This window comes from Oryx dammah, unplaced genomic scaffold (assembly GCF_014754425.2).
Source record: "Oryx dammah isolate SB20612 unplaced genomic scaffold, SCBI_Odam_1.1 HiC_scaffold_24, whole genome shotgun sequence".
NCBI classification, from domain to species: Eukaryota; Metazoa; Chordata; class Mammalia; order Artiodactyla; family Bovidae; genus Oryx; species Oryx dammah.
This window is the reverse complement of record NW_024070208.1, coordinates 16,362,115-16,376,428: the sequence shown is the minus strand read 5'-3', so window position 1 is coordinate 16,376,428 and position 14,314 is coordinate 16,362,115. Positions and strand designations below refer to the sequence as shown.

Sequence of the window (14,314 nt, the reverse complement as noted above, 5' to 3'; positions counted from 1 at the left end):
CTTCTCCATTGTTCCTCTGTAGGTCATGTCTTTTCTCTTCTGGCTTCTTTCAAGATTTTCTCTTAATCACTGGTTTTAAGTAGTTTGGTTATGATGTACTTTGGTGTTTCTTGCACTTGAGGTTTGTTCAGCTTCTTGTATCTGTGGGTTTATAATTTTCATCAAATTTGGGAAAAGGTTGTCCTTTATTTATTCAAATTTGACTCCTGTACCCACCCTAGTTTTTCAGGACTCTTGAGTATTTGATCATTGAAGTTGTCCCAGAATTCACTGATGCTCAGATCATCTTTTTCCTTTATGTTTCATTTTTTCTTCTCTGTTTCATTTGGGATAATTTCTATTGCCTTGTCTTAAATTCACTACTCTTCTACAACGTCTACCATTAATTCCATTTGGTGTATATGTTTTTCATCTCAGACTTTATAGTTTTCATGTATATAAATTTGATTTAGGTCTTTTTGACATCTCCTATATCTCTTTCTTAACCTTTTGAGCTATAGAATATAAGTACAATAAGTGCTATTTCTCTTTCTATTAATTGATTTTTAACTTTACTATGGCTCATACTTTCTTGCTTCCTGGAATGCCTACTGATTTTTCACTGTATGTAAGGCATTGTGAATTTTACCTTGCCATTTGCTAGATATTTCTGTATTCCTTTAAAGAAAGTGAAGTCACTCAGTTGTGTCTGACTCTTTGCGACCCTACGAACCACAGCACGCCAGCCCTCCCTGTCCATCACCAGCTCCCGGAGTCCACCCAAATCCATGTCCATTGAGTCAGTGATGCCATCCAACCATCTCATCCTCTGTTGTCCCCTTCTCCTCCTGCCCTCAATCTTTCCCAGCATCAGGGTCTTTTCAAATGAGTTACCTCTTCACATCAGGTGGCCAAAGTATTGGAGTTTCAGCTTCAACATCAGTCCTTCCAGTGAACGCCCAGGACTGATCTCCTTTAGGATGGACTGGTGTGATGCAGTTATGTTACTTAAACACAATTTGATCCTTTGGGGGCTTACTTAAAATCTTAATTAATCTCAAGCTAATTTTGCTTCTCAATACTGAGAGAATCTCATCTGAGTACTTTACTTGATGCTCCATATATCATGAGATTTGTCTACTCTGACTGGTGGGAACCAGATGTATCCCACGCTTGTGTGAACTCCAAGGATTGCTCTGCCCATTCATTTCTGCAAGTTCTTTTCCCAGCCCCAGTGTAATTTGCTCAGATGCACGCTCCAAGTCGCACTCTGCTAAGCACTCGAGGTGGAACTTCTGAAGATCTCCAGAGCTTTTGCTCTAGATGACTCTGCTCTCTAGGCAGCTCTCTTCTCTCTGCTGTTCTGCCACACGCATTCTAGCACCATGGTTTCCTTGAGTTCCCAACCCGGTCCCGTCAGCTCATCGACACTGTCATGCTCTGAGTTCTCTTGCCCTGCACTGCAGCCTGGGAATTCTCTGTGCAATAAGCTGGGACAATCTTAGGGCTCACCACATTCGTTTTCCTTCTCAGGGACCCCTGTTTTGTACTTCCTGTCATCCAAAGTCTAGATAACACCATTTCATACTTTTTCATTGTGTTTTATGTGTTTAAGGCAGAAGGGTCAGTCTGATCCCTGTTATTCCATCATGACCAGAAGCAGAATTTCCTGCTATTTCTATAACAGAGAACTTTAGATACCTTTTAGTTGTCATTCAGTCACTCAGTTGTGTCTTTGCAACCCCATGGACTGCAGCACTCCAGGCTCCCCTGTCCTCCACTGTCTCCCGGAGTTCACTCAAACTCATGTGCATACCTTTAGAGCCAAATAAAAATTTTGATTAATGTGAGAGCTCTGTGGACAAATTATTTAATCAATAGTAGAATATAATAAGATACAGAAATGGAAGATAAATGATGAGAAAAGTAAACAATTTTTGGTACAAAAGCATGAGCCTGGGGAGAATTCTAGATAGCAAAGCTGTAAGCATTAACTAGTTCACCTTTACATGCTTTGCTCTTTTCCTCTTATACGGATAGCCCTGAGCAGACAGAAGTCTTCCATTCCTTAATTAGAACCTATGTTAGAGTGACTTAATTCATTTTTCTACTTGGAAGGAAGCCCCAGAAACCGTATGTCACATTACATTATATCTAACAAGGTAATGGCAGAGACAAGGTTTGTCATTTCCTGAAGCACAGAAGCTCTATTCCCAGGCCACTGTCTGCAGGTCCTAATATTTATTATGGTCCTCAGAGTAATTACGTCAGTGTTCCCAGGTGATGGAGGGTGGTCAGAAGTGATCATAATCTGATCACTACCTGATTTACATTTGCTTTATCAAGTATGATGCTCCATTACCCTTTTCTCAACTGGGACCTCTTTAATGATCAAAGGCGGGTGTCATAGACTTCTCTGGCACAGAAATCGCCAGCGCTAAAGCAGCTGTAACTCTAGTTCCTGTTACGCTGCCTGTATCGAGAACATTGCCGAAAGTTCCTAACAGCTGTTCTTACAGGAGTATATTTTCAGAAACGCCTTCTGAACTCTCTGCTATTTTATTTCCCGTGTGTGTTTAATTCTTAACAAAATGGCTTTTGGTACTGATCGCTTTGAAAACCAAAACCGAAGTCTTTTTAGTTGCCACAGTTAAATTGACTCTTGGGTCTGAAGATGAAAGCATCTTTGATATTTTGTTTTAGTGACTTAAAAAAAAATACTCTATTCTATTTTGAATTTCATAATATCTGAAAATCACCTTGTAATATGATCTTTGTTCTGAAAGTTTTGTAAAAATGTGATCCAACATCACAGTTTAAGGCTGGTATATATATATATAACAAAGGCTAGTTTGAGCTGAGTCTCTTCCTGGTTAATAAGTCCTATTTCTCATGAGTCTTTACTGTATAAGAATTGTGGGGACTTCCCTGATGGTTCAGTGGTTAAGACTCCAAGCTGCCAATGCTTGCGGCACGATTTGATCCCTGTCGGGAAAACTAAGATCCCACATGCTGTGTGGCTTGGAGATCTTTAATCAAAAGATTAAAAAATAATAATAATAATTTCCTATAAGAAAATGGACAGGGAAATTCCTTACTATTGAAGATGATGAAATGACTGGTAATTATGTAAATTCCAGCAGAAGGCGATTTTTTTCTTTCTCTGTGTGCCACATATTAACAGATCTAATAAATTTAGAGCCAGTTCTAGCTAAAATTTATGTCACTGGCTTGCACAGATGTGTTAATTTGGTCATTTATCTGGACAATAAATGGCATGTCATTTTTCCCCCTCAAAACAAATGAGAGCCTAAACCTCCCTTTCCCCTTCAGTAGCCTGGAAATTGGTCTCAGATTGGAAAGCTGGCAGATTGCATGTGTATAAATTTGGAGACAAAAGCCTGAGGCAAGTAGACTGCCAGCAGACAGCAACAGTAGACTCCAGCAAAGGAGCGAGAGTCTGCAGCAGGCAAAGGAGGGAATTCTCTCCACATCAAATAGGCTGCGGACAGGGAATTGGGGATAGGCCTGTGAAAAACAGAGCAGCTAGGTTTGCCCCTCAGGGTCACATGTTATATGACTAAACCACGAGTTCCATGGCAGGAAAGCACGAAAGTCATAATCACAGCCCCTCCAGCCCCGCATCCCATCCATCCCCTGCTGTCGGATGAGGCCCAGCCTAAAGCTGGGACTCATGGGGCCATTTCACTTCTTTAATTTTTATTGGAGTATAATTGCTTTACAGTTGTATTAGTTTCTGCTGCTGCTGCTGAGTCGCTTTAGTCATGTCCGACTCGGTGCGACCCCATAGACGGCTCTGCTATACAGCAAAGTGAATCAGCAATACATGTACATGCATGCGTGCTTAATCTCTCAAGTTGAGTTTGACTTTTTGCAACCCCATGGACTGTGGCCCGCCAGGGTCCTCTGCCCATGGGATTTTCCAGGCAAGAATACTGGGTTGGGTTGCCATTTCCTCCTCCCGAGGATCTTCCCAACCCAGAGATTTGAAACCACATCGCTTATGTCTTCTGCTTTGGGAGACGGATTCTTTACCACTGAGCCACCAGGGAAGCACCCCCCCCCCCAATTTTATTTTTTGGTAAAGAAAAGTTGCAGAAGCTCTTTTCCTCCCCATTGCCAGTGATGGGGAAGTGCTTTCATCTGAAGAAAGTGGGTCATTACTCCTTTTTCAGAGATAACACTTGAAAGCCGTGTGGGAGATGTTTTCCACAGAAGCAGTAACTGGAGGAAGACACCCGATGGGTTATGTAAGCAAAACCCCGGGCAGAGGGTGACCTCATTTAGGGAGGCCCTCCAGACAGGCCGGAGACTCGAATTTCAGTTTGGACAATGCACGCTGAAACCTTAGTCTTTCATGGGTAATTTGACTACCTCCCCTGTACCTTTAACAAGACTGAACCCTGAGGCCAGCTGACCTGCCCACTTGCTCACTGCTTGCCTATTTCCCTTTTGAGAGGGATCAGCTTGGGGAATGGTGAGTCTTCTCTGCTCCCTGGAATTTTAAGAGTGTGAAGCATCGTAACGTTCCCCACCACCACACTTTTCATAATCGTGTGTCTCAAAGGCAGTTCTTACTCTCAAACTAGAGATTAACTAGAGATTAATTTCTACTTCTCTCTTATACAGGGGGAACTTTTATGTTTTTTCTTTGTTATGTTAGCTGGTTGGGCTTTTCCTTTTTTATTGACCTATAGCTGATTGACAATGTTGTGTTAATTTCTGCTGTACAGCAAAGTGGTTCAGGTATACATGCATATGCAAAGATATATGTGTATTTATACATTCTTTTTCATATTTTTCCCATTGTGGTTTGGCACAGGACATTCTCTGTGGCATACAGTAGGGCCTTGTTGTTTAGCCATTCTATAATTAACAGTTTGTATCTGCTAACCCCAAATACTCCCAATACATCCCTTCCCCACCCTTTCCCCCTTGGCAGACAGAAGTCTGTTCTCCGTGTCTGTGAATCTGTTTCTGTTTTGTAGATACGTTCATGCTTGTCATAGTTTAGATTCCACATAAAATTGATATCATGTGGTGTTTGCCTTTCCCTTTCTGGCTTACTTCACTTAGTACGATCACCTCTAGATTCATCCATGTTGCTGTAAATGGCATTATTTCATGCTTTTTGTGTCGAGTAATATTCCTCTGTGTGTGTGTGTGTGTGTGTGTGTCTCCTTTATCCATTATCAGTGGACATTGAGGCTGTCTCCATGTCTCGGCTATTGTGAATAGTGCCGCTCTGAACATAGGGGTGCATATGTCTTTTTGAAGGATCGTCTTGTCTGAATATATGTGCTTGGCCTTGCCTAACATTGAATTGTTCCTTGATTTTCATGGTTCCTTTAAGAAAAGCACCACTGGTTCAAAGCCTTTGCTTCATTTTTCTTTCCTTGCTCCCCTTCTGCTTTCCCTTCCCACAATGATGGTGGTATTTGTTCTGCATCACAGTCTACATATAAAGTTCTATTTTGTTATTCTAAAAGGAACTAGTGTTACATATTCTTTGTTCCTCAGCTGTAATGGTATCCAGGCCATCTTCTGTGACAGGAAAAAATAAAAAATAAAAACATCTATGCTGGCAACTCTGTGAATAGTGAATTCTTTTTCTTATTTTTTTAAATTTTTATTGGAGTATAGTTGACTTACAATGTTGTGTTACTTTCTGCTGAACAGCAAAGTGATTCAGTTATGCAAATACATATATCCAGTCTCTTTTAGATTCTTTTCCCATTTAGGTCATTATAGAGTATTGAGACAGAGAAGGCAATGGCAACCCACTCCAGTACTCTTGCCTGGAAAATCCCGTGGATGGAGGAGCCTGGTGGGCTGCTGTCTATGGGGTCGCGCAGTGTTGGACATAACTGAAGTGACCTAGCCGCAGCAGCAGAGTATTGAGAAGAGTTCCTTGTGCTATACAATTGTGAATTCTTTAGTGACTTTTCTCCAGAAATCATTCTTGGTTTTGTTCAGGTACACATTGAATATTCTTGAAGAAATTGGAGGCGGGCAGAAGGTCAATGATGACACCATTGTCAACTGGGTGAATGAAACATTGAAGGAAGCGGAGAAGAATTCATCCATCTCTAGTTTCAAGGTAACGTGCTTTGCCTCCTGCTCGCAGCCCCCTGAACCTTATGCCTATCTTTATTGCTTTCACTCTGTCTTCAAGAGTGACCTTCAGTATGAGGTCTTTGAGGCACCCCTCCCATTTTGATTTTGCTTGAATGACCCATTATTGTTTTGATATTCATAGGCCGTTTCATTGACAAATTTCTTGTCATTTTCCTCCCTAATAATTAATTTTAAAAATCCAGTCATTTTTTATAAAGGATTTTAGGCATTGTTCTTCCAAAGTAATGTAAAATATAGTATTTTTTTAAGCGTGCACAGCTCCATGGTTCAGACTGTTAACATGATGAGGGTGAAATGTAAAATGCTAGAAGATCTCCCATGGGGAATTTTCTTTCTTTCTTTCTTTCTTTTTTTTTTTTTTAAGAAAAAAAGCAGTTGTGTACTTGTATCCAAATCCTGTTTTTATTAATAACAGAGTTATATTTATTACATTTCTCATCTCATGTTTTAAACATTAGCTGGATTCTTTCTCAAGGGCCCTGAGCACTTGATCCAGAGTATAGTGTCGGTATCCCATCGTAACTACCTTTTCTTGATTTAAAGGTCAAGATTGGGGGAGGGACCCCTTCAGAGTTATATTAACAGGGTGGGTGAGGCAGTTTGTCATGATGTCGGTCCTCTGCTTCAAAGAGAAAAGTAAAAATCTCTCCCCTCCCAGAAAGGGCAGAGGGTGTATCTCTGGGCTGGGCTATACCAGGGGTGCCTGGATTCTGTGAGCTCAGCACAGGAAACAGCCAGCTCTGTCTGCCCTCCACTTACCATTCATTTGGTCTGAAGAGCTGAGCATCGGTCGAAGCAGAGACTGGTGATCGACATGAACAAATCTTTCCAGAAAGAGATCAGGGAAGGTGGTGAAGAAGGGCATTCCCAGGATGGACTGCACCCTGAGGACCAGGGCCTTCTTGTTCACAGATATTGTGAAGATAGCTTTACCATTTCCCTGCTTTTTTTTTTTTTTAACCGCTTTGCGTGGCATGTGGGATCTAGTTCCCTGACCAGGGATTGAACCTGTACCCCCTGTGACGGAAGCACGGAGTCTTAACCTCTGATCCACGAGGGAAGTCCCACCATTTTCCTGATTGTATAATGAGGAATCTGGGGCTCATTTAACTCCTGAAGTCACAGCTAGTAATTGCAGGTGATGTCCACTAGGGAGGGGAAAGCACCTTTCACTGCAAGGTGAGGTTCTAGAGCAGAGTGTATCTGTAGGTCACGTGACTGTGGCTATGAAACGATGGTTAAACAGTCCCAGGAGTGCGGCTTTTGGTAGAACAGCTGCCACTTTACAGGAACACAGCCCTTTTCATTACCTGGCAGTTTCTGGGGTGTTCCTCTTTGGAATGTTTGACAATTTTTTTCTCCTTGTGATGCTCAGGGTGAATTTTCTTCTGTCTTCTCACCAAGTCACTACAGAATAGGTCAAAAAAAGAAAAAACCACGAAAGGAAAATGTCAAATTAGCCCCACATTGCTTTTTTTTCTTTTCTTTTTATTGATTTATTTTTGTTGTGTTTTAATTTTTACAATGTTGTGTTGGTTTCTGCTGTGCAACAATGTGAATGAGCCATAATTATACATATATCACCTCCCTCTTGAGCCTCCCTCCCCTCCCCCTGTCCTGCCCCTCTAGGTCATCATAGAGAACCAGACTGGGATTTTAAGTGAAACCTTTCAAAAAATGAGCATAGCCCACCCCGCCATTAGCCACTGCGGAAACAGTCCTGGTCCCCCCTCACCCATGAACGCTGCCGACTGCTGACCATCTCGCTGCCCATCAGCCCCCAAGACTGTAGGAAGAAAGTAGGGAAGAAGCTGAAACTCCAGTCTCTTCATTTTGCTCTCCTTGTGCTTCTTCACCAAAAAATTCTATGGAGATAGAAGCTCTAGCTAATAATGGAAATTAGAGTATGGTTATATGTATATTGATTTTAATTTTGTGGTAGGTCTCATATTACCTGGGCTTCCCTGGTGGCTCAGACAGTAACGAGTCCACCTGCAATGCAGAAGACCTGGGTTCGATCCCTGGGTTGGGAAGATCCCCTGGAGAAGGAAATGGCAGCCCACTCCAGTATTCTTGCCTGGAGAGTTCCAGGGACAGAGGAGCCTCGTGGGCTATAGTCCACGGGGTTGCAGAGAGTTGGACACGACTGAGCAACTTTATATTACCCAGAAATAAGTAAAAATGGACCCGTCCTATTTTTTACATTGTTTTATTATTATTATTCATTTTTATTTCTTGGCCATGCTGCACAGCATGTGGGATCGTAGTTCCCCGACCAGGGATCGAACCCATACCCCCTCCATTGGAAGAGTCTTAACCACTGGACTGTGACCAAGGAAGTCTCTACCCTTCCTATCTTTTTAAAAATATTTTTGTACCTCTGCAGAGGGCCTGTGCTGGAGACCTAGCATCTTGCAGGGGTTCCATGTCTTGTTTCTTGGTTAGAATTGACTCTGATTTGGACCCTCGAGGTATGAGGTGCTTAGACTTGAGTGTGCTCAGATAGTGACATGCAGTCGCCTCTCCCTGTCTGTACTCGCAGGTACCCAGAGTTTCATGCATTCGCAGCTCTGGGTGAACGACTCCCTGTCTGTTGGCAGACAATGGGTTTCCTCTGCATAGTAAGCCACCAGGAAGCTACTGATGCCCCCTAGAGAAACAGCACTTGGTTTGAAACACCATGCCACACTGTGGCATTTTCCAGACCAGGACGTATATATTTCTTATTTAAAAGGAAAGAGAAGGGACTTTCTTGGTGGTCCAGTGGTTAAGTCTCCACACTTCCAATGCAGGGGACACAAGTTCCATCCCTGGTTAGGGAAATAAGCTCCCACGTGGCACGTGGAAAGTGAAAGTCGCTCAGTCTTGTCTGACTCTTTGCGACCCCATGACTATACAGTCCACGGAATTCTCCAGGCCAGAATACTAGAGTGGGTAGCCTTTCCCTTCTCCAGCGGATCTTTCGAACCCAGGTCTCCCACATTGCAGGTCAATTCTTTACCAGCTGAGCTACAAGGGAAGCCCAAGAGTACTGGAGTGGGTAGCCTATCCCTTCTCCAGCAGATCTTCCCAACCCAGGAATTGAACTGGAGTCTCCTGCATTGCAGGCAGATTCTTTACCAACTGAGCTTTGAGCGAACATGCCACATGGAGCAACCAAAAAATGAAAAGAACCACCCACTTTCCCTGAGTCAAACAGAAGTAACCTGGGAGCATATTGATGAAACCCATGCTTTCTCTCTGTGCAGGACCCGAAGATCAGCACAAGTCTGCCGGTCCTTGATCTCATTGATGCCATTCAGCCAGGTTCCATTAACTATGACCTTCTGAAGACGGAGAATCTGGATGAAGAAGAGAAACTCAACAATGCGAAGTACGTAAGCAAGCCCAAGGTCAGGGAGGGAAGGAGTGGGTGGCTGTGAAGTATAGTGCCCATGCCTCCATGCAGACAATTTAGTTTCACTACTGAGGCTTTTTCTTCTCATGACTTATTACATCCCATCACCCTTATATTTGCTACTGTGCAGTGACAGTTTAAGGCTCCAGAGGTGAGAGGGAACAAGACAAAAACACAACTGGGAACAATTGAAATGGAAAACAGTTGACTTCCGACTGATAAGCAAGCCTACAGTTTCCTAACACTAATTTCCTTATCATAGTCTATAGGGGGTTCCCTGAGTAGAGTTTGTATATGGTGGGTGCGGAGTTAAACACCCTATTTGTGAATATCCATGGATGTACCTGGACAGGGGTGGGGTTTAAGGCCAGAGTCGGCACCGGTTTGAGAGCAGCTGCTCTTTGCATTACACGCAGAGTGAGTGTTCTTGTTGCATAGTCGCTAACTCTCTTGCAACACCATGGACTGTAGCCCGCCAGGTTCCTCTGCCCGTGGAATTCTCCAGTATTCTTACTGGAGAGGGTATCCGTTCCCATCTCCAAGGGATCTTCCCCACCCAGGGGTGGAACCTGGGTCTCCTGCATGCCAGGTACATTCTTTACCATCTGAGCCACCAGGGAAGCCCAAAATATAGAATCCTAAAAATGGCTGTGGTGGCAAGATCATGCATATTTTTTAAGTCCTGTTTTCTAATTTTTGAACATCTTTTCCTCTATATTTTATAATGGAAAGATTAATTGTACTTCATTAATCATTAATGTCGAGGAAGTGACTGAGAGATGGACAAGGAGAAAGAATGGGGATACTCTTACCTGGAGCTCTTAAATTAATGTGATCACTAAAGTACGAGTAAAGTTACTTCAGAAGAGTGGAGGGAGTCACGGGGCCTTGGGTGGAATGAAGAATCTCTGGAGCAACCATTGTAAGAGGTTGCTAGATAACAAACGAGCAGAATAAAAGAACTGCCAGATAATAATAATGTGGGCTCATTTGCAAGTAGACTACAACTAATAAAACTATCTTCCTGTAACTATAAACAGAGCAAAAATATTCTGATGCAGCTATGGTAATCTTATGTGAAAAATGTGTAATATAAAACTCTGGTTATTCTACAATTATAGTAGCATAAATAAATACACATGCATGTGGGCAAGAATTAGAATGGAAGAAGGAAGAAAAGAATGGATGGGGAAGAAAAGAAAAGAATGGGAGCAGGGTGAAATTCCGTGGAGGTCCAGTGGTTAAGACTCTGAGCTTCTAAAGCAGGGGCCATGGGTTCGATTCCTGGTCAGGGAACTAAGATCCCATATTCCTTGCAGCCAAAAAAGATTTTAAAAAAAATAAAGAATTGATGGGTAGGGTCATTGTATTACAGATGCATTTCCTCTTTTTTTCTGCCTTGTAAACAATGTTCTGTAGCTGAAGTGGAGTCTGCGATCCTTCCCTAGCACACACTCTTTTTCTACCACAGTAGAGCGCAAGCAAATAAGCACCAAAAGTGGTGGGAGCTAGGAAGCTCTTTAAGGACAAGTGATACATTTGGTAATTATCACAAGGCTGGACAGCAAGTTTGATGGAGGTGGGAGCTTTGTCAAGCTAAGACTTGCGCACAAACCTCGAGAGGAAGCCAGTGATCGATCGGCTCCAGCCGTACCAGGAGTGACCTCGGCATAGTAGACAGTGTAGAAGGCTCCGCTGGCGGCTCAGATGGTAAAGAATCTGCCTGCAGTGCAGAAAACCTGGGGTTGATCCCTGGGTCCGGGAAGATCCCCTGGAGAAGGGAATGGCAACCCATTCCAGAATTCTTGCCTGGAGAATTCCATGGACAGAGGAGCCTGGCAGGCTATAGTCCATAGCGTTGCAAAGAGTCAGACACAACTTAGTGACCAACACTTTCACTTTCTTTCGTAGAGTATATAATATATATTATATAGAGTGACAATAACTCTGACCCTGAGGGGTCCCCTTCATACTTGCTCAGGCTCCCCTCATCCCTCCTCTTTTCTCTTTTAGGTATGCCATCTCTATGGCCCGAAAAATTGGAGCGAGAGTGTATGCGCTTCCAGAAGACTTGGTGGAAGTGAACCCCAAGATGGTCATGACCGTGTTCGCTTGCCTCATGGGGAAAGGAATGAAGAGGGTGTAAGGCCCAGTGGGCGGGGTAGGGTCTACGTGGGTCTCTGGCTGCTCACGCCCGGTGCTCCCAGGAAACACGGGAGGAGTCAGCCATTCCAAAGTTTCAACTCGATGACATTATACACAGTTCCAAAAAAAAATGTGTATCTGTTCAGCGCCAAGTAGCCTTCATGTATTTAACAAAAAGTGCTTTATTCTTTGCAAAAGACCCAGTCTCTTACAAATATTTTTTTTATCATTGAATTGATTGCTTCTTTGAAAATGTAGAGAAAAAGAGATCTTACTTCCCAGGCACCTTTCCTGCCTTTGCCATTGTAGTCAGGTATAGAAGTCTCAAGTGTAGTTCATTTTAACATAATCTTTCAAACCAGCTTACATTGTCTGCCTTCTTGTTCAGGGTGAGAACCAGGAGGGGAGAATCATCAGAGGGGAGAATTGTGAAACCAGCCCTAAAGCTGGCTTCTGGAGGCCAGCGTTTGCTCTGTTACAAGCCTCCTTTCTGTTGCCCTTCTACCTGGGTCTACCTGTTGTGACTTTGCTCTCCACCCCCGCAGAACCTGCCCACTCTGTGGCTCCCCTCTGCTGGCCCCCTCCTCTCTGGGCCTTCTGGGTCATCTGACAAATCAAGCTGTATTAGGGTCCCCAAGAATGTCTGGTAACCTCCAGACCTAAGACTTATCATCAGAACATTTTCTTAGAACTGTGTCTGCTAATCTCCAGAACTAAGACTTATCATCAGAGCATCTTCTCAAAACTAGGGTCCCAGATGTCATCAGATTTTATTTTTTCAGTCAATGAGAAGCCCTCTGTTTTTAACCCTAGGATCTGGGCTCTGACCGGATCTACTGTCTTAAATACCGTGCCTTCAGATAGACGGTTAACTGTTGGTGGAAGTGTTCAAGGAGGGTGTCATTGAGCAGCAGACCAGTAGAGGGTAGTGTGAAGTCATAACAAAGTTTCTGGTCTCAGGTGCTGCCTCTGTGTATTTAGCCCTGTGTATTAGATCTTGGAGAAGGAAACAGCAGCCCAGGCCAGTATTCTTGCCTGGAGTACTCCATGGACAGAGGAGCCTGGCGGTCTACAGTCCATGGGGTCGCAAAGAGTCGGACACGACTGAGCGACTCATGTTTTCATTAGATCTAGTTATCACAGTGTGGCTAGATATCTGGTGACTGGGAACTGCCTTGCCCTGATTTCATTTGCTGTTAGATCATAGTGCATGTGATGCCTGCTGGGCCATAGGATCAGCATTTACTGGTTTGGTACCCCCAAATGCGCAGGGGTTATATGTGCCAATGAACAGTGCCCCCGCCTCAACGCCAAACCTGACCCCCACCAACACACTCACATATGTACATAGCTAGCCAGGTATCAAGCTGGCTAGGAGCTGGCGCAGTCGCTTTATGAAGAGCTAATTTACTGGATATTTAAAGAATTCCTAAACAAAACCCAAGGAACACTGTGCTCCTGAGCAGTTCTAATAGACTGCAGTTTCCTTGAAAACTTACCAAAGGCTTAAAGAGCAACAGAGCATTGGGCACCGATGCCAGACCCCTTCTGTCATGGTGGAAGGGCTCATGGAGGAGGTATCTGCTTTAGGGGCGGTGTATAGTGAAACTTAGTCATTTTTCAAAGCGGCTGAAATGCATTGCCCCAATCTGCTCCTTGTCAGCGGGCTCAGGAAGCCGAGATATGGCTTCTCCCAGCCCATAATCTGTATTTCTGCTGCATCTGATTGCAAAGTGGTTGGCTTTGTAGACAATTCTCCCCCCATCTGCCTCCAGGAGGAATGTTACTGCCTTAATGGAAAATGAAGATAAAATAATGCTCAATCAAGATCTCTCCAAATAAAATGTTCCCCATATTGGATGTCTTCTGAAAGTTTCATGAGCGTGTACTGTAAGTTACTCATTCAGCCAACATGCACTGAGGCCCCACACGTGCCAGGTTTGCGAAATATGCCCATAAATGAGGCAGGCCTTGAGGTCAGCTGATCGAGAGAGACTGATCAGGAAAAACAAGTCCACTGACAGGTGCTGTGAGTAATTGATGAGGGCAGGGTGAGAGGGCCTTACACCAGAGGAAACCACTGAAGGAGAAATATTTTAGTTGAAAGCTGAAGTTGGCGGGAGTCGGACCACGAGGATGTCAAAATGAAAAGTAAGACACAGATTCTCAGAAACACATGGAATCCGCTCGTGCCCAAAAGCCAGACACGGGGATTGGTGTGAAAGGGCTTCTAAGTGATTCGAGGAGGAATCTTCAGGGCTGGCGGTCCCTGGCGTCTCCTCCCTCGTCTGGGCCCCACACGGGCTGGCGGGGGGCCTGCTGCAGAAGGATGCATGCAGAGGGTGCTCAGCGTGCTGAAGAATTCTGCTGTAACTGGCTCCCTCGGTAGGCTGCTCTTTGGTGTGGTCACATCCTGACTTCCCAAGGTGTCCCTCACCCACACAGCCGCTGGAAAGTTGGGCTCTTGTGCTTAAGCTGTGTGTCCCAGCTTCTCCAGCAGCACTCTTTGGAGATGGCTCTTTTCTGGCCTAATAGTCCTGCAGCTTCTACACGTTCAAGGTAGTGGCCTTCCCTACATATCGAGCATTATCCCTTACTAATGCTAAGTGTTGTCTTTTGTATGTAAGACTGCCT

The 14,314-nt window shown here is 43.9% G+C and overlaps 1 protein-coding gene across 3 annotated transcripts in view; it reads left to right on the top strand.

Annotated features, from left to right (window-relative positions):
• Positions 1-13,558, top strand: part of LCP1 (lymphocyte cytosolic protein 1) — a 99,802-nt gene extending 86,244 nt beyond the window's left edge. For all 3 annotated transcript variants that reach the window (XM_040267236.1, XM_040267235.1, XM_040267234.1), the window contains exons 14-16: positions 5,977-6,100; positions 9,387-9,511; positions 11,549-13,558. In XM_040267236.1, coding sequence (XP_040123170.1) covers positions 5,977-6,100; positions 9,387-9,511; positions 11,549-11,681 — 382 coding nt within the window. In that variant the 3' untranslated portion in view covers positions 11,682-13,558. The remainder of the gene's footprint in view (positions 1-5,976; positions 6,101-9,386; positions 9,512-11,548) is intronic.
• The last annotated feature ends 756 nt before the right edge of the window (positions 13,559-14,314 follow it).